Source organism: Colossoma macropomum, unplaced genomic scaffold (assembly GCF_904425465.1).
Source record: "Colossoma macropomum unplaced genomic scaffold, Colossoma_macropomum, whole genome shotgun sequence".
Lineage (NCBI taxonomy): Eukaryota > Metazoa > Chordata > Actinopteri > Characiformes > Serrasalmidae > Colossoma > Colossoma macropomum.
The window spans coordinates 24,399,356-24,421,345 of NW_023494799.1; the positions used below are offsets into that span (position 1 = coordinate 24,399,356).

At 38.8% G+C, this 21,990-nt stretch overlaps 1 protein-coding gene across 2 annotated transcripts in view; it reads right to left on the reverse strand.

Moving 5' to 3' along the window:
* Positions 1-21,990, reverse strand: part of cers3a (ceramide synthase 3a) — a 29,555-nt gene that overhangs the window by 2,876 nt on the left and 4,689 nt on the right. For both annotated transcript variants that reach the window (XM_036586427.1, XM_036586426.1), the window contains exons 3-11: positions 20,146-20,328; positions 15,942-16,059; positions 13,330-13,448; positions 11,593-11,650; positions 8,764-8,814; positions 8,159-8,251; positions 7,394-7,522; positions 5,655-5,761; positions 5,408-5,561 (exon numbers count right to left, since the gene is read on the reverse strand). In XM_036586427.1, coding sequence (XP_036442320.1) covers positions 5,408-5,561; positions 5,655-5,761; positions 7,394-7,522; positions 8,159-8,251; positions 8,764-8,814; positions 11,593-11,650; positions 13,330-13,448; positions 15,942-16,059; positions 20,146-20,318 — 1,002 coding nt within the window. In that variant the 5' untranslated portion in view covers positions 20,319-20,328. The remainder of the gene's footprint in view (positions 1-5,407; positions 5,562-5,654; positions 5,762-7,393; positions 7,523-8,158; positions 8,252-8,763; positions 8,815-11,592; positions 11,651-13,329; positions 13,449-15,941; positions 16,060-20,145; positions 20,329-21,990) is intronic.

Genomic DNA, 21,990 nt, shown 5'->3' on the forward strand with positions numbered 1-21,990 from the left:
TCAGTGGAGTCGGTTGGAAAGAGTTTGCACGGCTTATTTTGGTGGGATTTAGAGGGAAAGGGGGCCAAAAACAATTGGCTGAACTATATCAACATAACATACCACAAACAAAAGGCATTAACTAACCATTTGATGGCTATGTGGACTTTCATTATACACTATACAAAGAAATTGAGTTCAGTTCGAGTACAAATTCTATAGAGACCAAGACAAGTCCAAGTACAAATACTATACAGACCAAGAAAAAGTACAAATACTATACAGACCAAGACAAGGCCCAGTACAAATGCTATCGAGACCAAGACAAGGCCAAGTACAAATACTACACAGACCAAGAAAAAGTACAAATACTATAGAGACAAGTCCAAGTACAAATATTATCAAGAAGAAGCCTGAATAAAAATACTCTAGAGAACAAGAGAAGTCTAAGGACAAATACTGTTAAGTCCAAGACAAGTTAGAGTACAAATACTTTTAAGATGAAGACATGTCACAGTACAGACACTATTAAGTCCAAAACAAGTCAGGGTACAAACTAAGTAGAAATTGAGTAGAAATTAAGCACCAATAGTACCCTGATATCAGTTTTATTCATTTATATGAATTTAATTATTTAAAAAAAGTTCTGAAATTTCTTTTACTGTTACTTTATCAATATTAATTAAGTAATAATTATTCTTCTTTTTTTGCTTACAAAAGAATATGACAGGGGTGGGTGTTTGTTACATATTGTGATGTTATTTTTTTGCCATATTGTCTGTGCTCAACTTATAGTCAGACAAAAGAGACAACTTAGGCACACTTTTAGAACGTTCTATTAGCATTTACATATGGATAAGTAATAAGGGTAATAATAACATTTCAGTGTATTTTCTACAGTGTATTTATCAGAAAGCTAAAGTAAACATCTTTAACCCAACTGTAAATCCATGCTGTATTTCAATACCAGGAGAAATTCGTCAGCTAAACTCAAGTAAGATGACTCATGTAACAGCTTCACCTTCATGTTATAAGGGACAATTTACACAGACACTAAAGTAAAATGTCAGGAAGTAGCCTGCAAAATGAAATGCTAATTGATACTAGTCAAGAAAAAAACCCCACCCACACCTGACCTGTACAAATATGCAGTTCCTGTATGTAGTAAAACCAGGAAACAGCTTAGTCATGTTTTTACAAGACAATCATGAATAAAGAAGAATACGTTCCATTCTCATGAGAATTGAGACTTGCCTGAGAAAACTGAAGATATAATAATAATAAAGAATTGTCCAGACACTGGACATGCAGCTTTATGTCCATCTTATGAGCTTTACATCAAGTTAATTAACCCCTTAAATTCCCATGTTTATAGCTTTCTAAGGCTTATTATTCAGTAATTACATGAAAAACTATTCAATATTGTTAAGTTATAGGAATGAGGAATGGAGGCCTGGAGCCAGTGAGCCATTAAATACAAATTAGTCATTTTCCAGAAGATATTTCTGAGGAGATTAGTATTCCGCTTGAGGGGAAAAATCAACCATCAAAAAATCAAAATCAATCGCGTCATCTTTGTGGTGACAACAGCAGTTTCTTCATGCCAGACTCACTAATACAACACCAAAACACCGGCCTAACCAGTGTGCACGTGAAGATTGCATGGAGTGGTGGAACCAGTGATGAGGCAAGCTTTGTAGTAGGTGGTTGAAAGAAAACACAGAAGAGGGTGTGGGAGTGATGAGCTTAAAAAGAGCGCCAACTGAAAGTGCTCAATATGTCTCTTGACTTTTCCATGTGAGCTCATCACCACTTGTTGGCTTCCTGCCAAGACTGAGCCATATGCACAATATGTCTACAGGCATTCAATACACACAGCTTGTATAATCTCCATAACAACACTGACCATAAAAAAACACTAACGTCGTCTACTTTCTTACAATGTTGCTACAATGTTGTCAAAAAGGCGCTGCTGTTTACGTTGTCTGAACAAGGTTGTCACCTCATTTTAAAGTAACACTGCCGTACGGAGTTCCAAGTTCCTAATAAAGCAATAAGCCACCTGAGGCTATGCGTTACTTTGATTTTATTACAGGAATGGTGTTCTTAGGCACAAAACAAAGTGGAGAAAAGATTATAGAAACCCTGTAAACAACAACAACCAGTGTAAAGTAGCTGTGTAAACTGTAAAGTAACAGGTGGCTTCTTAACTACAGCAAAGGCTTCGACTGTGTCGAACTTGTAACATTATGGAATGAGATACCAGAACATCTCATCATTCTAATGAGGAGTCTCTACAGTGATCAACAAGCCACAGTCATGAATGTGGACAAAGAGAGTTGTTCCATAACAGCAAAGGGGTCCAGCAAGGCTGCCCACCATCCCCATGCTTGTTTGACCTGTATTTCACGAATAAAGAAGAATACGTTCCATTCTCATGAGAATTGAGACTTGCCTGAGAAAACTGAAGATATAATAATAATAAAGAATTGTCCAGACACTGGACATGCAGCTTTATGTCCATCTTATGAGCTTTACATCAAGTTAATTAACCCCTTAAATTCCCATGTTTATAGCTTTCTAAGGCTTATTATTCAGTAATTACATGAAAAACTATTCAATATTGTTAAGTTATAGGAATGAGGAATGGAGGCCTGGAGCCAGTGAGCCGTTAAATACAAATTAGTCATTTTCCAGAAGATATTTCTGAGGAGATTAGTATTCTGCTTGAGGGGAAAAATCAACCATCAAAAAATCAAAATCAATCACATCATCTTTGTGGTGACAACAGCAGTTTCTTCATGCCAGACTCACTAATACAACACCAAAACACCGGCCTAACCAGTGTGCACGTGAAGATTGCATGGAGTGGTGGAACCAGTGATGAGGCAAGCTTTGTAGTAGGTGGTTGAAAGAAAACACAGAAGAGGGTGTGGGAGTGATGAGCTTAAAAAGAGCGCCAACTGAAAGTGCTCAATATGTCTCTTGACTTTTCCATGTGAGCTCATCACCACTTGTTGGCTTCCTGCCAAGACTGAGCCACATGCACAATATGTCTACAGGCATTCAATACACACAGCTTGTATAATCTCCATAAAAACACTGACCATAAAAAAAGACTAACATAGTCTACTTTCTTACAATGTTGCTACAATGTTGTCAAAAAGGCGCTGCTGTTTACGTTGTCTGAACAAGGTTGTCACCTCATTTTAAAGTAACACTGCCGTACGGAGTTCCAAGTTCCTAATAAAGCAATAAGCCACCTGAGGCTATGCGTTACTGTGATTTTATTACAGGAATGGTGTTCTTAGGCACAAAACAAAGTGGAGAAAAGATTATAGAAACCCTGTAAACAACAACAACCAGTGTAAAGTAGCTGTGTAAACTGTAAAGTAACAGGTGGCTTCTTAACTACAGCAAAGGCTTCGACTGTGTCGAACTTGTAACATTATGGAATGAGATACCAGAACATCTCATCATTCTAATGAGGAATCTCTACAGTGATCAACAAGCCACAGTCATGAATGTGGACAAAGAGACTTGTTCCATAACAGCAAAGGGGTCCAGCAAGGCTGCCCACCATCCCCATGCTTGTTTGACCTGTATTCTTTACATAGAATTTTACATAGAATTTCTTTACATTCACACTTAAAAATGATGGTTCTTCAAGGGTTCTTTAGTAAAGAAAATGGTTCTATATAGAACCATGAATATTCAAAGAACCCTTTGCATTATCATGAAAGGGTTCCTCAGATTGATGGAGAATGTGTTGAATATGGTTCTATCTAGAAACTTTTTGAAAAGAGTTCTATATATCACCTTGTAATAATAGAGGAACCCTTTTGGTGCCATATAGAACCACTTTCTAAAAGATTCTATATGGAACCATATTCAACACATTCTCCATTAATCTAAAGAACCATTTCACAATGCAAAGAATCATGCTAAGGATTCTTTGAGTGTTCATGGTTCTATATAGAACCATTTTCTTTACTAAAGAACCTTTGATGAACCATCATTTTTAAGTGTGTAAGAGAAGTCAAACTAGAGGAAGATCATCGAGGATACAAGCATGGTGGAAGAAGCATCATAACCTCAGAAAAATGAATACTGTGATGTTGAAAGTGCTGCCATCGAGGAAGGTGTGCTAAGAACATAGCACACACTGGAGCACAAAACCTGTTCTGTTAGCTTGTGGAAGCTGTAAATCTGGGAATTTAGTCTTAGAGCTGTTAGATGCTTGATTACATTTGTCGACGACACATCAGTTCACAATGCAGGCCCAAGGGCAATATGAAAAAGATTGTATTTTGCTGTCAGTTATCTTTGGTGGAGTAAATGGGCTAACAATTACTTAAAATAGACATACTGACACACAAGCATCTAATTAAACAAAATACAAAAACTATAAGAGGATAACTGATCAGTACTGACCTATTTGACATCTAACGAATTGCTGAAAAGAAGAGACCATTATTGTAATATATATAGACTTTTGAGCAGAGACGAGACATAAGGACATGGTCTGTTGGATACAAATGACTGTCGTCCAAAATTAAGACAGCTATTTAACGCAGATGCAGCAACTGCTACACCCAGAATGATTTAATGTAACACGAAATGTTAGTTTATTAACCTCTTTATGAACAAGTATCATTGATATATGATACTGTGATATGAACACATCATGAGCTTTTAAGCTGAGACTCTGTTTTCAATATTGATGTACTGGGGTGCTTCTTTTGGATCCTTTGTTATCTGAATTAATTTTTTCAGATTTACCATCATTGTCAACATTACATATATTCATGTAAGCTCACTGGTCATTTTGGATTGTAAATAAAATGGCTACATTTGCACTGTTACCCTGGTCCCTATCAGTCTGTACGTTTCTCCACAATGAACCATTTCACATCACATCTAAATGACTCAATGACGCAACTGTTGACTCATGCAGAAATTTTGAAATATAGGTGGAATTCCCCGTTAAAGTCTATGTGAATGACAACTAGATGGAGGCAAAGGGCTTGAAGATGTGCCAAAAGAGTTTTTACCAACACAATAACACTATTACAGCTCTCAGGATTAGAGAGACACACGTGGAAAGACAGAGCCCAAAATGTGCCCTGAAGCAGCTGCAATTTGTCCATGTTATTGTTACACAAATATCACTTTTGGAGACAGAGGAGAATCTGTGAAAGAACTTTCTTTTTTTTCCACCACTATCTCTTCATCTCAAACCTGTTGATAGCTCTATCATTTCACTGTGCCTTTTAGCTACAGCCTCAGTCATTCAAACATTCATTTCAGATGCACTGCGAGGCTGCATGGCCCGCCAGACCTGCTGAAGCTGACTAGCTCACTAGCTGATGCTTTGAAGGAGAGTTTCGTCTTATGCAAGCAGGTGAAATGTCCAAACACTACTTACACTGCCAAATAGGAACTTCTTCACCATGCGCAGTATCAGGTAGGCCCAGAATATGTGCAGCATCAGGAGAATGACAAGCATGGCATTGAAGAAGTAATAACCGAAGAAGACAGGGTAGTAGTCCGGCGGGTAGACCCACGTACAGTGGATTATCCTGAAATGAAGATGACACAGATTTTGAGAAGCGATGTCACAGTGAACTCAGCAATTTCATATTCCTCTAAAAGGGGATCTAGAGGGGTCTTACCAAAACGGAAAGATAACGAGTCTCGTCACCATGAACACAACAGCGAAGAGAACGAAAATGCTGTTGCAGACTCTTTCCCATTTGGCGTAGTTGAAGATCTTGGCAGACTGGACAGAACAGTGAAAGTTCAGAAGTGCTTATGATAAAAGATAATGGCTCACTGTGGTTTTTAGAAATAATACCACAATTAGGAAACATTGGCGAAAAAACATCAGTATCAGCAGAAAAAAATCTCTTCTGAGAAAGTGCTCAGTCAGATTAAGATAAAATCAGGTATTTTAAATAACCAAAGTACCGATCATAATTATATTTGTTTTCATATGGAAATTCAACATGATTCTTTGATTTAGCCGATTTCTTGAGTGATATATTTCCCAGTGTATAAAGTAGGGGTGGGCGATACTGCAAAAAATGACATCATGATACTTCAAGGCATTTTCATGATACTCAATATGTATCATAATATTGAGGTTTGATAAGTTGGAAGAGAAACACATTTAAAAAACACTATTAAAAATTATTACTACAATGACTTTTATTCACCTTTTCACACACAGTGCTGCACATTTAAACAGGACTATTTATGCTCCCTCTGTAATGCAACATACAGTCGTTCTTCATGTACATACATATCCATGATATGCTCAGAAAAGCTTAGTGATGTCACATAATTCATTACAACAATAAGTGTGTTTACATGCACTCAATAATCCAGTAAGGTCTAGAAATAAAGAGAGCTGGATTTTAGCTCAGTAATCAGATTTCTCTGTGCATGTAAACTCTTACTCTGATTTCTTTCGGATTTCTCAGTCTGCGCATGTGCGAAACAGAAGCCGGTACTGGACATAAGCAAGTGGCGTTGCCGCAAGACGCAGCAAAACACTTTTGGAGCGATGCTGAAACCAACTACATGCTTGACGAAATGAAGGATTTAAATATTCTTCGTCTTCTTGATGATGTGTGTTCATATTTTGAGGTAAAGTAGTGAGTTTTTTTTTTTTAAAAGCCACGTCATGAAGTTTGAGTTTTACGATACCTTTACATCATGTCTTATTTTGTGAGTTTATTGGCTGGTTGTAAATCAGAAATTTGACTACTGTCTGACTCATGTAGACCCGGAGTTTCACGTTATCTAATTACTAAAGTGCATGTAAACACGTTGATCAGATTACTGACAAAATCTGATTTTCTGCAGTTATTGGATTATTTAGTGCATGTAAATGCACTCAATGATCAATATACTTATATTACCCACCCTTGATATAAAGCGTACCTACTAGTCAACTACAAATTTAATTATCAAAGACACAGTATTTTTATTAATCATGCATCTACAATCATAGAAATCTACTGAATGACATTTTTGCACTGTTCATATTGAGCTGGCAAGGTCACCATCTGTTTAAAGCAACCAATAGCATTGTTTTACTTAGTTGTATTGTGTAAAGTATTTGTGTAAAGTTTTGTTGTAAAGTTTTTGTGAGGGAAGGACGGTATCAGTGAGGGTCTATGAGCGGGCTGAGTGTTTTCTCTATGATAGGCAGGGGTGAAATGATATTATTGAATCATTTTTTTTTCTCCACCTGCTGGTGCATGGTGATGTCATCAGAAATCAGAAGACATTTCAGAGGCAGCCTTACGTTTTGATGGGAGATATGATACATGACCAGGAACATGAAAGCAAGGTAAAGAAAGTGCATTCTGACGTCAAATAGAACAAAATAATTAGCTTTTCTTACCTCTAAAAACACATCGGAGGCATCGTGGACGAGCATGACCAGCGTTCCAACGCGGATATAGTTTCCACACCAGGAAAAGGCCAGCAGGGTCAGCGTGGCTAAGTGGTGAATGATTTGTTCTTTAAAGTCCTGATAACATGGAAAATATATCTGTTATTCAGGATTAGGTGATGCTGCTCTGGTAACGTAGTTACATCAGCTCATTCTGACTAGAACTGCAACAAATATTACTTTATACAAATATATATATATATATATATATATATATATATATACACATATATATATAGATATATATATTTGCTGCAGTTTCAGTCAGAACTTTTGTTATTACTACGTATATATATATATATATATATATATATATATATATATACACACATATATATATTTATATTTATATTTACATATATATATATATATATAGTAATAACAAAAGTTCTGACTGAAACTGCAGCAAATATTTGCTAATATTTGATTAATTCAATAATAAAAAGAATAAAAAATGTTTTAAAATGTTTTTTTTATTCTGTTACTATAACTAAATATGTCTCGAGCTTTTCTTAAACGTATATATCTAAATATCCAATATAATTTCTGATAGAGTATTCAAAAATAAAAATATTTCATAGTTGCAGCCCTAATTCTGACATTCTGACATTCTGACATATCTACTTCAGACACATGTCTATTAAAATTTACTGTTGTTTGAGGAAGGCTTGCGATACAAAAGAGACAGTATACACCGTCCTGTTTGACACTGACCTTTCGTTTGACATCGAATGTGATGCTGAAAAGAAGTGACCAGTAGAAGCTCATCTCCACAACGTAGTACCAGTATTGTGACTCCAGCATGGACTGCAGGGGGAAAAACAACAATAGCTCTTTCAGTCTGCCAATAGTGGCGTGACTCGCACCATTAAAGCAGATTAGCATCATTGCAGTAATAGAGCCATACGCCATCTGTTAAAGTGAGATATACGGACTATTGTTTGTAATTCACTGTAGTTTTAGCACATCTGGGTTATTAAAAGGCTCTCCGAGGGTGAAAATTACACATAATCCAGCTGTAGTGGGCCAGTGTGGATGACCTCACTGTACCGTTGATTAGGACTTGGCATCCAGTGAAGAGGTGAGTGAACTATTCCAGATTCTTTCCCTTATTTTAATTCTAAATATGGTCTGAAATTATGCTTTGTTTGGACCTAAGGAGGAGCTTATCAAGTTTATTTATGAAGGAGGCCATAAATTTGAGCCTTGCATGAAACCTTCATTGGAAATTTTGATCTTTTATTTTCTTGGACGCGTAAAGGCAGTGCGAGCAGGTTAGAGGTACAGAGTCTTAAATTCAAGAGGATCAGAAAACCCACCTGTTTAGGATAGGCGGTCCATACTTCTCGTAAATTATAAAACCAGGGTTTCTAAAAAGAGGAAGAAAAAAAAATCAATCAATCTTCAGACAAAATCATATGCCATGAGGGTTCGGTGTGCAAGATGCATCACTGTAGCATACATTCCACTTAAAAATAAAGGTACCAAAAAGAGTTCTATGGAGGAGTGCGTAAAACCACTTTTGATTCCAAAAAGAACCTTTCAGTGGTTCTTTGAGCCTCTATTGCACACAATAGGACAGCAACGTTTTAAATATGTCTAATTCACTTTTCTTCCCAATAACTAAATTCAACAACAAACCTCTCCTGAATTTGCATATTTTATGAAAGCCAAAAACAATTCAAAAAAATGATGCATACGGGGTCCTTTTCTGGTATGTTGCCTTGAGGCAACACAATGGAAAGAAATAATAGAGAGTGTTACACAGTGAACAGGATGTTTTATCTAAATATCGTTAAGTACTGCAAATGCAGTGTTCTGTGACATCAATGCATAAGCAACACCTCATTAGCTCCTGACTAAATTGATTCCACCGTCGCACAATGTTGCTTCAAGGCAACAAACATATTTCAGCAATTCCTCATAACAAACAGTGTTTATATCATACTGAATATTAACCAATGGACTTCTCACTATAACAGATCTTGTGACCTCAAGATAACAAAGTTGTTATCTTGAGATCACGAGATAATTAACTCCTTGTCTCAAGATAACAACTTTGCTATCTTGGGATCACAAGATCAGTTATTATTTTAAAACTCTGAAACCTCTTGACCTCATTCACAGTTTTACCTTTTTCTAAATCGTTGTCTTCTCTCACCCTCTCTCTTTTTTCATACTTAATTTGATAAGAAACAGAAGCAGCAGACGTTCTGTTAAACGTGTCATTAGGAGTAATGGGGACAAATAGGGGCAGCTATTCATCCTCATTTAATCATTTAGTGACAAATAGTTCAACCAATTTGGGCAGCTATTAGCCACAGCAGGCTTCTGTTGGACAGCAAGCCTTAGTCTCTTTCTTCAGGGCAGTTCAGAGTGATACTAGTTAATTATGGCTATTTGTTGGGTCGCTCAACCCGAACTGGGAAATCAGTGTGCTCCTCCGGGTGCCTTCAAGCTCAGTCGCAAAAGATGGAGCAGTTGCATGTCTGGCTGTTTTTGAGAAAGCTCTTGTTAGCCCTTTAAACTTTCCTTTAAAGTGGTCATTTGGGCAAATGTGCCCCTTAACCCCAAATGCAGTCAATAATCAGCAGTGAATCAGCCAAAACATGTCTGATGTCCAAGTTTTGCTCTGTTACTTTTGCACAGGAGCAATGAGGCTAATGTAGCTAACAGGTAATGGAAGCTATAAGTGTACCTATGTTCCCAGGGCCCTGTGATACATCAAGGAATATGAAAGGGTTTCTAAGGTCACTATTAGGGTCCCAGCTGAGCAAATTTTGTTATACAAACTGTTATTTCTGTTGTTGCTGTTGTTCTGAGCAGTCAGAGCTAACAAGCTAGCACAGTAAAGTAACTCACAGCAGACATATTCAGCAACAGATGGAGTAGTTTAAAGCCCAGTTTGAACAAACTGGACGAAACAGATGGTAATATTTTTGGTAATGTTTTGCAATGTTGTTAATGTTGTGCAATTCAAATAAAATCTATTGAAAATTACCAAACAGACTCTCATTCTTGTTCACTTTAATGTACAAACAGAGTTTTAAGGAGCCTATTTGGAAGCAGCATGTCCAAAACTCCATTTTAGTTAGTCTTAGGACAACATGGGGCTAAAACATGGAGCCATGTCAACCAGGAGCTGTTTCCTATACAATTTAGATGAGGGAATATAGGGCCCTGGGGACCACAAAGTCTATTTGAGATGGCTTAAATCTACACTATGTAGTTTGATCCCTGGTGATGCGAATCCAAGAGAACACAATTGGCCTCGCTCTCTCTTGGTGGGTAGGATGCACCCCCCGTTTCGCCCCCATCATTCAGCGTGATGCTAGTCAGCGCAGGCGTCTGTTAACTGATGTAACAGCTAACAGACCACCATGGGAATTCCACTTAAAGGGCCTATATTATGCAAAATGGAATTTTCCACACTTGTTTTTTAAATAAAAGAGTTTGATTGTTAAAGTTTCAAATCATTCTGTTGATTTCCTCATCCATACAATCAGTATATGGAAACTAAGCAGCAAAAACGGTTGAATTATTTTTCTGATGTCACAAAAACCAACACATTTACATACATCAGCCTACAGCAGTTTAGCCTCACCGATTCATGCTGAAGTTATAAGAAGTGTTTCAGCCCGGATTGCTTTTTGAATGAGGCACAATACAAAGCAAGCTGAACAGAGCTCATTTACACATATCTGTTTTAAAGGTATAGTAACAATACAGTCTGCTCAAATCTAAGAGGTAAATGGAGGTTAAGAAATTGTCATGTAAAAATAAATTACGGATGCTTTGTGTACATAAAACCACAAAAACATAATAAGTGATGTAATAGTAGGATATGGGTCCTTTAGCTTCAGGCACTAGCAGGATAGCATATAACCTCTCCCTTACCCCTCACCCTAGCATGCCAGCCTAGAAAAAGAGCAAGCTGGCTCAATGCCCCTTCTCTCATTAAAAGGTAAAAAAAGAAACAGCCACTGACTCCAGTTCGATTTCATGTATTATACTACTATCAAAAGCCTCCAACTATACAGCTCTGCTCTGCTGGACTCCTATAAACAAGAGTCTAATGAGCTTCCCCCTACAAGGTCAGTTTTTTGAATAACACAAGCAATATTTGCCAAAAACAAAGAAATACTTACATCATACAGGGCTATAAGGCCACCGATGAGCGCTCCGAGGTAGAACACAAATCTCCAGCTACAAGAAACAATACAGGGATGTAAGATAATGTTTGCGATCGTGGACAAAGATAATTAAACAATTAGGAAACTTATAGCTATGAAGGGAGTTCTCTTACACAAATGTAAGTGGACATTTCACAGCTTTCTTTGTCATATTACTGTTATAGACTCCAATACTGACTATAAAACAGCAATGTAAAAATGCATTGATGCTTAACAAAGAATTAATTCAACTGCATCAATTTTGGAACAATGTTTAATAAAGTACTGTGCACTAAAATATTCACAATGCATTCGTATGCAAATTACATGTTTTGTAACAATCACTTTAGCAATCCACCTGGGATTCCATAGCAATACCCTAGCAACACAACAATCACCTGGGACATGATAGCATGGCCTAGAAACACCCTAGCAACCACCTGGGTTATGGTAGCAACAGCCTAGCTACATCTTAGCAACCACCTGGAATACTCTAGCAACAGCTTAGTGACACCTTAGCACTATGTGGGATAACATATCAACAGCCGAGAAATACCTTAGAAACCACCTGAAATACCACAGCAACACCCTAGCAACTCCTTAGCAACTGTCAGGGTTTCCATAGCAATACCCTAGCAACACTTAGGTAATCACCTGGGATTACATAGACATGCCTAGCAACATCTTAGCAACCATGTGGAATGACATAGCAACACCTTAGCAACCCCCTAGTGTACTCTAGCAACAGCCTAGCAATACCTTAGCTAGCACCTAGGCTAGCATATCAGCAGCTGAGAAATACCTTAGAAACCACCTGGAATACCACAACAACACCCTAAAAACACCCTAGCAACAGCCAGGGTTTCCATAGCAACAGCCTAGCAACACTTAGGCAACCACTTGTGATTGTATAAGAATTGCCTAGCAACATCTTAGCAACCATGTGAAATGACACAGCAACACCTTAGCAAACACCTGGGGTACCATAGCAACAGCCTAGCAACACCTTAGCAACCACCTGGTATACTCTAGCAACAGCTTAGCAACGCCTCAGCTACCACCTGGGATAACATATCAACAGCCAAGAAGCACCTGAGAAACCACCTGGAATACGACAGCAACACCGTAGCAACTGCCAGGGTGTCCATAGCAACAGCCTAGCAACCACCTAGGATTCCATAGCAATTCCCTAGCAACATCTTAGCAACCATGTGGAATGACATAGCAACCACCTGGGATGCCATATCAATGGCCTAGTTACGTCCTAGCAACCACGTGGGATTTCAAGCAACAGCTTTGTCAAGCCAACTTCAAGTTCGCTCACAAACTTCTCTCACAGTTAAGTAAGTTCTTTGTAGTAGATGTGTTAACTTACATTAAATTAGAAAATCGACAAATTATATTATTTGACCAGAGTCTTCAAACTGTATTGTCTACAATGTCCATATTCCACTACTGTGTAAACAGTTCCTCCAGTCACATTTGTGCTTTCAATGTATTTTTAAAACTATTCTGAATTGTACTAAAATAACTGAATCAAGCTGAATCATCTGAAACTTCATGATGTATCAAATCAAACTGCTGTGAGGTCACAGATTTACACCCCTACAATACACTAATCCAGTCACAGTAATCAGAATGGAAAATAATATTGCAATATTACCAAATCTGATAAGTTTCATCCAGGCTCTGGATGGGCAGCGTTGCACTTACCTGGCCTCTCTGAACTTCTTCAGGACCCCTGGGCGCTCCTGGTTGCGCCTCCTCCTGAACCAGCGTTCCACTTGTCTGCTTGACCAGCTGCATTTTTTGGACAAGCCCTGAATATCCGCCTGGACAGACACATAACAGAAAGTAGAGAGAAGCAAAATGAGACGTGACATCACACTTTCTCTGAGTTTCTCTGTTTATCCATTCATCCTTTTAGAGGGGAAGTCTCCAGAATTTTCAGAATTTCAGCATAATTAAATGGTTAAGATATAAACAAAGTCGTCCAGAGTGGAACTCTGAGAAATCTGAGCCTGTTAGTTTCTCTACAATGAACCATTTCACATCAAATCACTCTGAATGACTTTATTTATATCGTACATCTGAATTATTCAGAAACTTTGAAAAATCACATACTGAAAACTTTGAAAAGTCACTGTGTTTGAAAAGAAATGTTTTAAAATGCCAAATCCACACACACTGGCTTCAAGGACATTGGGGACCTTGACATACACACAAATATGTCCCTTATAGAAAACTCTGAAACATACAGAATTCAGCTGTCAGTGTCAAAGCTAAGATAGCAAAGTTTAAGCTCAGTGGGAAGTTTCTGTGATCTCATTAAAGAAGAAACCAGAAACTACTTGACAGTTTATTAAAAAAAGGAGGCCAAGCACAGAGAAAGAGTCCTCTCACTTGTGCTTCTGACATCAGAAGCAATAGCATTACAAAGCCACACTCTTCAGCATTAATCAAACCCAGGTGCTAATGAGTGTTTTGTAGTGTCTGAGTTTATCTAATTAAAATGCTAATTTCTGATAATCAGCCATAATTAACCCAGCAGAAGTTTGGTGAATTTGGATACACCACAGTGCCTAAGGTCGAACCTGAGGAACAAGAGTAATTAACCCAGATACATTTGCTAATGCTAACATCAGAAACTTACAGTAGCATCCCACTGTTGCAAGAGTTTTATGTCTGCAGGGTTACACATTACCTCAGCTCTTTACAGGCATCATACCTCAATCATACCTCAGTCCTGGACACTTGATTTTGCTAAGGTTCAGCTATAGAACCAGCTAGCTAATCTGTAGAGCCTAATCTTCTCAGCTACACTTCTGGAGTTCTGTCTTGTGCTTCAACATTCCCCCAGTAGCACAACTTTCCGAAACAACTGTCCCTATACTGAGGGTAATCTGAACCTATCAAACCTACAGGATAGGACCCTTGGAACATGGGGCTCTTCGAAAATAGGGCCCTATGGATTACTGCCCTGGGAAAATAGGACCCAGGGAAAAAGAGGCCACAGGAACATAGGGCCCTTTGAAAATAGGGCCCTGGGAACGTACTGTCCTGGGAAAATATCACCATGGGAAAATAGGGCCACAGGAATATAGGACCCTTGGAAAATAGGGTCCTGGAACATATTGCCCTGAGAAAAAAATAGGACCATGGAAAAATAGGGCCCCAGGAACATAGGACCCATGGAAACCGGGCCCTGGGGACATACGGCCCTGGGAAAATAGGGCCCTGGGAAAAAAGTGCCACAAGAACATAGGGCCCTTGGAAAATAGGGCCCTGGGGAATATAGGACTATGGGAAAATAGGGCCCTGGAAACATAGGGCCCTGGGAACATACCACCCTTGGAAAATACGTCCCTGGAACACAGAACTCTGTGAAAATAGGGCCCTGGGGACATAAAAACTTGGGAAGATAGAACCCTGGCAATATAGGATCCTTGGAAATAGGGTTCTAAGGGACACGTTGCCCTGGAAAGTAGGACCATGGGAAAATAGGGCCCCAGGAACATAGGACCCTTGGAAAATAGGGCCCTGGGGACACAGAGCCCTGGGAAAAAAAGGACCATGAGAAAATAGGGCCTCAGGAACATAGGACCCCTTGAAAATAGGGTTCTGGGAACATACTGTCCTGGGAAAATAGGACCATGGGAAAATAGGGCCACTGGAACATAGGACCCTTGGAAACAGGGCCCTGGGGACATATGGCCCAGGGAAAATAGGACCATGGGAAAAAAGGGCCACAGGAACATTGAGCCCTTGGAAAATAGGGCCCTGGGGACATATTGCCCTGGGAACATACAAACCTTGGAAAATACGTCCCTGGAAAAATACAGCCTTTGGAAAATAGCACCCTGGAACACACAACCCTGGGAAAATAGGGCCCTGGGGACATAGGGTCTTGGGAAGATAGGACCCTGGGAACATAGGATCCTGGGAACATAGGACCTTTGGAAAATAGGGCCATGGGGCCCTGGAAAATAGGACTGTAGTAAAACTGGGCTCTGGGAACTCAAAACCCTGGAATCACACAGTCCTGGGGACATAGGACCCAAGGAATTCCTAGGACATCTTCCACCATGTTAAGCTGTACTGCACAAAATAGGCCCTTTCTTAACATGTGTCGACACTGACATGAGAAACAGCTCTGAATGTGTGTCTTTACATACTGCTCAATCATGCCTGATTTGACCTGTCAGAGAATCTTGAAGCCCACTATTACGACAAGTCCATTACTAGGTTCAATGTTATGAATGTGAAGAATGAAGAATTCTTGAGAACTAGCTGAGGTGTCTCTGTGTGAAAGTGCTGTGCTCTACCTTTGCTGGAGTTTTGGACTGTGAGGTGAAAAAGTGCTCCAGGATGGGATTGCTCTCTACTTTGTGTTTGTTCTTCTCTCTCACACCAAGGCAGGCTGCAAACGGCGTGGCTACAACCCTGAAAAAGAGCATGCATTCAAATTAAAGCACAGCTCACTGAAAGGGAGACTGGGGAAATTTCAATACTGATATGTAAATGTAATTATTTGTTACTCTGAAGTGATAGTTTGGCAAAAAAACATGCCTGACATACTGCTATCTATGAAAATGGACAACAGTACACAACATAGTAGCAATAAAAAGCAGTGTCCATCTGTTTAGGTCAGGGGTCAGCAACATGCGGCTCCAGAGCTGCATGTGGCTCTCTTACTGGCCTGTTGTGGCTCGACAGCAGAATTAGATTTTTATGTAAAATAATCCTCCTTTGCAGTAAAATAAAGCTGATCATTCTCACACAGTTTTACCTAGCTAGTAGCTAACGACACGGCAAAAGAGAAAGATTTAAGACAAACATCAATAATTTATAGACAAACAGACTTATTTGCATTTATAAGCGCTCCAGCTGGTTTTCTGATTCATTTAATCTGCAATGAGAAACTGTCAAACACTAAAAAGTCACAAAGCTGTAGTCAGTTTCTTGTTAGAATTTTTCCGTTCCACTTTAACTGGTACTGCAGTTACCTTCTGATTAATTAATTTGAACCAGAAGCTGGCAAATGAGAAGTGACTTCAGACTCGTAAAAAGTCAAACGTAGAAAGACATTTTACAAGAAACTGTTTTACGTTTGCGGAAAAGTTTCCTGACGGAGATGCGAGAAAAGCGGCTATAGCTGAGCTAAAGCTTAAAGCAGAGCAAAGTAAGTCTGCGTTTTCGTGTATATTATAGTTTTTAGCCTTTACTAGGACATTTGCACATACTGAGACATATTTACAGCCAAGATAGTAAAAATGGACATAAAATGTTGAGGCTTCCAAGGTGGAAGGTACAAGATTTTTGTTGAAAGGACAAAAAGACTCTTCTTAACATTTAGATTACCAAGCCCTGGTTTAGGTAGCCTCTCAGTTGAACTATACATTTTCCACAATTACTTTGATGGAATACATTTCGATAGACTGAAAGTGAACTGGATTTTCCTCTTCATAGGTGCGCAAGCAAGTCCATATATTTAATTTGATTATATTACTTAAAAATAACCAAGTTGATTTCCATCGTCCTGGAGAATGGCCACTTGGGGACCTGAATTTTTGCCTGTAATTGTGTCCATTTTATAGATAACACTATGTCCTACAGTCTCAGAAACCACAAGTCTATTTTATTGTGTTCACATTTCCGGCTTGAAGCAGCACAAATCCAGTGTTTTGCCTCTATGTGACACAGATCTGATTTGTTCAATGCTGTGTCAATACAACATCTGGTCTCTGACAATCATATGTGTGGCTATGTGTGCTAAATGAGAGCAGTCAATTCAGAATTCATGTGTTATTTTTCATACTATGCATACACATATTACTGTCATCATCCAGAGCCTGCATGAGTTTCAGCAGCAGCCAACTTAGCTATGTTAGTGCCAGTAAGCATGACTGGCCTTTTTCCACCTTCTTGCGCTAGACAGCTGAGACCTGTTCAGAGAAATAATCTTTGCAATGAAGGCAGGTTCTTTTATTTGTTTTTGGTCGACGCACGTTGATCTTTCAGGTGACGTTAGTGTTTAGTATGTGTGCCTGCGGGTCGTTTCAGGATACAGGTGTGTTCACACTAAAGACAGATATAGGTCACATACAAACACTAATTGAACCATCAGTGCATAAAGACTGTACCTGAGGCAAAAACTGGAGTTAAGACATAAGTACTGTAATATAAATGTAGTCTTTGAGGTAACTTATGGTCAACATGAAACCAAAATTGACCCTTTTTAACATATTAGGCACAATTGATCATATAATTTCAGAGTGTGTTCACACTCGCAGGTTTGGTTTGATTACAATGAACCCTGGTGCGATTGTTCTGTTAATGCGGCTCGCTAGAAGAAATATGAATGTTGCCTTGTAAGTGAACCCGAAACCACAAAAACAAACCAAAGACGTCTAGACGTGCTTCAATAATGGCTTGCTTTTCTCCCATAGACAGCTCTGTTTTTTTATGTTGGTTTACCCTTTTTAACAACAAATGTAGTCTTCACAGGCAGATTGTTTAACAATCTAACAGGGCACAAGAATCACCTGCCATTCACATGTTCCAATAGTTTTGTTCACTTGAAAAAACAGGTGGCTTCATTTGAAAAAAAGGTGCCATGTTCTAAGCTATTTAACACATTGAGATGTAAATATTAGGAAATAAAAGCTGACATTTTAATCTATTTCAATCTTTTGTCATTTTGATCATGACCACACACATCAATTATATTCAATTACATTTTGTATTAATTGTGCTGAGTTTTTGCTATAAAACCAGTAAGCCACTCAAGACACAGTGTTACAGTAATTTTACTCCACATCACATTGTGGGAAAACAGTTATAAAATGGGCCAAAATATAGTGTTTTTTTACTGTTTAGGCCTGGAGTCCAGATTAAAACCTTATAGAGAATATTTGGTCTCACATTGAACACAAACTAGAATGGCAATGTTTTTTGCAAGTTTACCCACAAGACTTCAACATTTAATGAAATCAGGGGGAAAAATATCCCATCCTAAGTTACTTTATGTACTTGCTTAATGATTTGTTGTTAGGACAATTAAAAGCTATTTTTTCTGCACAGAGTGTAGATCAAATGTACAAACTCAGTTAGGCCAGGCATGATTGAGCGCAGCATGGCTCTGAAAGGCTGAAGGCTAAGTTAACTATATCTAAAATGCTAGCAGACTAATTTCCTGTTTTCTCCTGAAAATTCTCAATCAGTACACAATGACTTTTGCCCTGCCTTTTAAACATCCATCCATCCATCCATCATCTAAACCGCTTATCCTTCTGGGTCGCAGTGGGGTGCTGGAGCCTATCCCAGCTGTCATTGGGCGGAAGGCAGGATACACCCTGGACAGGTCGCCAGTCCATCGCAGGGCAGACAGACAGACATACACATTCACACACATACTCACACCTAGGGGCAATTTAGTGTGTCCAATCAGCCTGACTGCACGTTTTTGGACTGTGGGAGGAAACCGGAGAACCCGGAGGAAACCCACGCAGACACGGGGAGAACAGGCAAACTCCACACAGAAAGGACCCTGGTCGCCTGGCCGGGAATCGAACCCAGGCCCTTCTTGCTGTGAGGCGACAGCGCTACCCACTGCGCCACCGTGCCGCCTGCCTTTTAAACAGCTTCTGATTTTTGATTGTCAATGTGCACTGTGAATTATTAACCAGTAACAATGTTTCCACCACCCCCACCTCTCATGGAGAGAAAAGGCTTAGCTAACTGTGACCCTCCCTGATGTTGTATTCACTCAGACATACATGTTTTAAACTGATGGTTCTGCAAGGGTTCTTTTGTAAAGAAAATGGTTCTATACAGAACTATGAATATTCAGAGAACACTTTCCATTATTAAAGGGTTCTTTGCATCATGAAAGCGTTCTTCAGATTGTTGGAGAATGGATGGTCCTACATAGCACCTTTTTGAAAAGCGTTCTACACTGCACCAAAAAGGGTTCTTCTGTTGTTACAATGTCAGGCTTGTTACAATAGAAGAACCCTTTTTGGTGCTATATATATGTGCTATCTTCAGCACATTCTCCATCAATCTGAAGACCCCTTTTACAATGCAAAGAACCCATGAATCACGGAAAGCGTTCTTTGAATGTTCATAGTTCTATATAGAACCATTTTCTTTACTAAAGAACCCCTGAAGAACTACCATTTTTAAGTGTGTAGTATAGAGCAATTTTTGATTTATGATTTCTCATTCACTTATTACAACACAGTTGTGATGATTCAAGCATGCAGCTAGCATGATGCTATTTGATCCCATAGACTTCCATTACTTGTTATCTACATTAGCTTTGTGGCTCCAGGCAAAACTAAAGAAACAAATTTCACATGTCTTGGTTGTCTACAGCCTCCGGTGTTGTCAGTTGGAGTGTAATGAATTCAGCCTTTCTTGTTTAACGTGACTCAGTGAAAGCTGTTTGTGTAAAGATGTGCAGGATTTACTGGTAACATAAATGACATGTCTGTTGTTCCCACCATCCAGCCTCTTTGAACCCACCTTTCAAACACATATCTAATTATGAGGAAGACTACTGAGTAGGGCAAGGTGATATACAAGTCTGACACTTTGGCATAGACACGCCCATCCTTGTCTTCCAGATCCGCCCACGTCAGGTTGACAGGCAGCCAGAGGCGGTCCCACCAGAACCATTCTCCAATAGTCTGAATCATCCCACTCACTCTGTAGAAAAACAAACATCAGACAAATCAGATCAGACCAGATTCTAAACTACACTCATCTGACATTCACCTGAGAAACAGACAGAATCTAGATTTCATCTGTGCCAACAGTGACAGCTACATGGTCATTCAAGAAGAATTTGGTTGAAAAAGTAAACAGTAAGTGTTCCTAAAGATACACCAGAATATAGGGGTGGGCAATATGACAATATTTGTGGGCCTGTCACAATTATTACATAATAATACATAATTCCCCACAATTATTTAAGCTAATGGCTATAATTACTATATTCATAATTATTTTGATTACAATACACACACACACACACACACACACATCTTCTAAACCACATATCCTTCTGGGTCACGGGGGCAGCTGGAGCCTATCCCAGCAGTCAATGGGTGGAAGGCAGGATACACCCTGGACAGGTCAATTATAATACAACAATAATCATTTTTATCATTTGGGTTGAAGCAAGTACATGTAAATAAGGAAAATTTGAGTCTTATGAAAACAACAAAAGTGTGTCTGGTGCTATAACAACTTTAGAGGGTGGCAGTGGGTAATGTTTGTTTAATTGATTGTTAATAACACCTTTAGAGGCACTTTGGGCTTGTACTTTAACCGGCACACACAATTTAACACAATGAAACAGTGAGTTTACACTTGCACTTCTTCTTGCCTCATTCCGCCATGCCAGATCTCTCAGGTGGGCATTTCTATGTCGTTATGGAAATGAAGGAGCCGTAATGTTCTGAAGCACTAAACAATCTGATATGCTGTTTGTTCTTGCGCAGAAGCTTACAAAGAGACTCAAATACACACATATGCGTTTTATTCTTTTATTATTTTTAGAATGCATGTCATCCGCACAAGCTAGAAAGTTAGCGCACTCAGTTTCACTAGCAAGCACTTTCTTAGCAAGTAACCTACGAGCTCTGTATGATTTAAATTTTGCCTTCCCGCTCGAACCATGTAAACTTCATCCAAACAAACGTCACCCCTCCACATCTTCACTAGATATCATCAATATCAAAACCAGATATTTTCATAATTATTTTGATTATTATGGATTCAGTGAAGGGAAACAGGGCCGCTCTTTCTCTACTCTCGGAGAACGTTATGTTTAGCGTTCATGATGAAGGCCAGTCTACCATTGCCTGATTGGCTAAACACAATGCAACGGCCGCACTCATTTGCATAAAATTGAATTCTCCTTTTTCTTTTTCGCCATGCAGCAGAGCTCTCCACTGAAATGAAGAGGATTTATTGATTGTGGCAATTAATCATCTGCTAAAATGTCATAATCATGACAGCCCCATCATTGTGATAAATTACATCAAGGTATATTTTAAAGCCTATATCTTCAGTGCAGTGAGTATTTCTAGAACACTGAGCAACTGCATGTGTCACATAAAGACAGATTTGGACTGATTATAGAGAGTCTGTAAACAACAACCACCAGAATACAGACATAAACCACATAGTAACAAGCAGCAGATACAATAACAGTCCATTATGACATCATCTTACTTCATTCTTTAATTTTAACCAAATTATTCACTTTGAATTATAAGGTTCTACCTGACATTATTGTCAAAATTGAGTTTTAAATAATCACAAAATCTGATTCTGTGACAACTTCTTAACATTATGTGAGGT